The sequence below is a fragment of the Macrobrachium rosenbergii genome, chromosome 50, assembly GCF_040412425.1.
Source record: "Macrobrachium rosenbergii isolate ZJJX-2024 chromosome 50, ASM4041242v1, whole genome shotgun sequence".
NCBI classification, from domain to species: domain Eukaryota; kingdom Metazoa; phylum Arthropoda; class Malacostraca; order Decapoda; family Palaemonidae; genus Macrobrachium; species Macrobrachium rosenbergii.
The window spans coordinates 12287501-12290000 of record NC_089790.1 but is presented as its reverse complement, the minus strand read 5'-3'; the positions used below and the strand labels follow the sequence as shown (position 1 = coordinate 12290000).

The following is a 2500-nucleotide window of genomic DNA, read 5'->3' as shown; positions in this document are numbered from 1 at the left end:
ATGGATTAAATTTTTATACTTGCCTTTAATGTGCTTAGTGTGAGTGGTGATTTTAAAGTTACGTATGCATGTCGGATTCAGTGCTTGTATATTTATTGGATGTGGGTAATGTAGAAATATGATTATTATTGTAATTTTCTCTCTCTCTCTCTCTCTCTCTCTCTCTCTCTCTCTCTCTCTCTCTCTCTCTCTCTGAGTTGTTCTTATGTAACTGTTTATACGCATAAGTCAGCTATGCAGAGAAAATATTTGGTTAGGAATAATGCTAATTGGAGTCTCATAAAAGTAAATAAAACACTACTTGGTTAAGACTTCCGGTGTGATGTATTGAGGAGGGGTGGGGGGAGGGGAGGGGGCTAAACTGGAGCCACACCCTCTTAAGGGTCCCAAACCCGGATTAAAGGAGGGGGGAGGGAGCACTAGAGTATTGATACCTCCCAAGTCACAAAAAAAGTTACTGAATTTAGGAAGTGAACGAGTACCTATTTTAATTTTTTTTTAGCACCTTCGTTTTAGACTGCGGTTCGCACCGGTTCTCTTCCGACAGAGATGGTTTGTCGTTTGTTTGTGTGATGCGGTTTGTTTGCGTCTTGCTAACATTTTTTTCCTCCCGGGCTCCAGGCCTAACCACAGATGATGCAACGCCGGGAGGTGGCGGCACGAAATATGCTACTGTGATGCTTCTGCCTTTCTTAATTCACTCTTGGCAAATCCACCTTTTAAAATCGTTATCTTTATAAGGCTATTTGTAGTGTAGCTTTGGCCGGTGCTAACAATGACAGGATATTTTCAACAATTACATTTTACACGTACAGCAAACATTGTTTTGGAATTTAAAATGCTCGTATGTGTCGTCATCCACTTTTATTTAAAAGTTAAAAGCACACCATTATACGCTGATTCACTCGGAAGCAAGTTATGTATTTTTAGAATACACAAATACGTTCTTGTATATACATTCACGCAGACGTTGGTCACATATACCTACAGGGGTGTGTTGCACAGAATGCAAGCTTATTACTGTTAGTTGAATTTAAGTTAGAGTAATTTATCAAGCTGATAGCATAGCCCAGTCATCTACTCATTTATATAAGTTCTGCATTCCTTTTTTTTTCTAAGGTGTTGCATTGATATTATTAATAAAAATGATGACTCACTAAATATAATTTAGAATCTCATTTTTATTACAGTCTTTTTACATTTTTAAAACATTTTTGTTGACATTTATTTTAAGAAAATAATGTGAGTCACTGAATATAATCCAGAATTTTATTTTATCTACTTCATTTTAAAAAATGAAAATTTTTTTAACAATTGTTTCAAGCAAAATTGTTTGAATCACTAATATAATTCAGAATTTTATCTACTTCATTTTTAAACATAAAAAAATTAACTTTTATTTTAAGAAAACTTGTCAACGAATATAGTTCAGAAATTTATTGTATCTGCTCCATTTAAATAAAATTAAAATTTTGTAACATTTATTTTAAGAAAATCTTAATCACAAAATATAGTTCATAATAGAGTACTTATGTTTTGTTAAAATTTTTCAACATTTTTTTAAACCTTTATGTAGAGGAAAAATAATTCTGAGTCACAAAATATAACTCAGAATTTTATCTGATTCATTTAAAAAAATTCTTAAAGATTTATTTAAACATATTTTAAGAACAGTAATATGAGTTACTAAATGTAATTTAGAATTTAATTTTACCTACCTCATTTTCATAACATTTCTTGTTCATAATTTTATTTTTTACCTATTTCATTTTTCATAACATTTCTTGTCCATAATTTTATTTTTTACCTACTTCATTTTTTCATAACATTTCTTGTTCATAATTTTATTTTTCACCTACTTCATTTTTTCATAACATTTCTTGTTCATAATTTTATTTTTTACTCACTTCATATTTTCATTTTGTTCTTCTTGTTCATAATTGTATTTTTTACCTAGTTCATTTTTTCATAACATTTGTTGTTCTTGTTTAGAATTTTATTTTTTACCTAGTTCATTTTTTCATAACATTTGTTCTTCTTGTTCACAATTTTATTTTTTACCTAGTTCATTTTTTCATAACGTTTGTTCTTCTTGTTCACAATTTTATTTTTTGCCTACTTCATTTTCATAACATTTGTTCTTCTTGTTCCTGTCGCAGGGTACTCAGAGAACACCGTCATGAACGGCGTCGGGAACGGTTATTACCGTGACGATCGCTGGGACGACAACGTCTCCCGAACTTCCAGGTGAGTCATCTCTCGGGAAAAGGAGTAAATAAAAACAGAATAAAAGTAAAGAGAAGAGGGCAGAGAGGAACCTAGTCTAAGAAGAAGTTTAAAAGAAAAATATACATAGAAATAAGGGATCGAATGCAGAGTTACGGAGTCAGGACTACAGTAGGTCTCGTAGGCATTTCAGAGGGAATGTAACCTGGCCAGACTTACCTTAACCTAACCTAGCCTTGGACGCCGTGTCCTAACTTGGCCGAGGGGGCTAGCC

The 2500-nt window shown here is 32.4% G+C and overlaps 1 protein-coding gene across 19 annotated transcripts in view; it reads left to right on the top strand.

The window, feature by feature from the left end:
* The window catches only part of LOC136832604 (epidermal growth factor receptor kinase substrate 8-like), a 190436-nt gene that overhangs the window by 62639 nt on the left and 125297 nt on the right, over positions 1 to 2500 (top strand). For all 19 annotated transcript variants that reach the window (XM_067093803.1, XM_067093808.1, XM_067093812.1 and 16 more), the window contains exon 2: positions 2160 to 2247. In XM_067093803.1, coding sequence (XP_066949904.1) covers positions 2180 to 2247 — 68 coding nt within the window. In that variant the 5' untranslated portion in view covers positions 2160 to 2179. The remainder of the gene's footprint in view (positions 1 to 2159; positions 2248 to 2500) is intronic.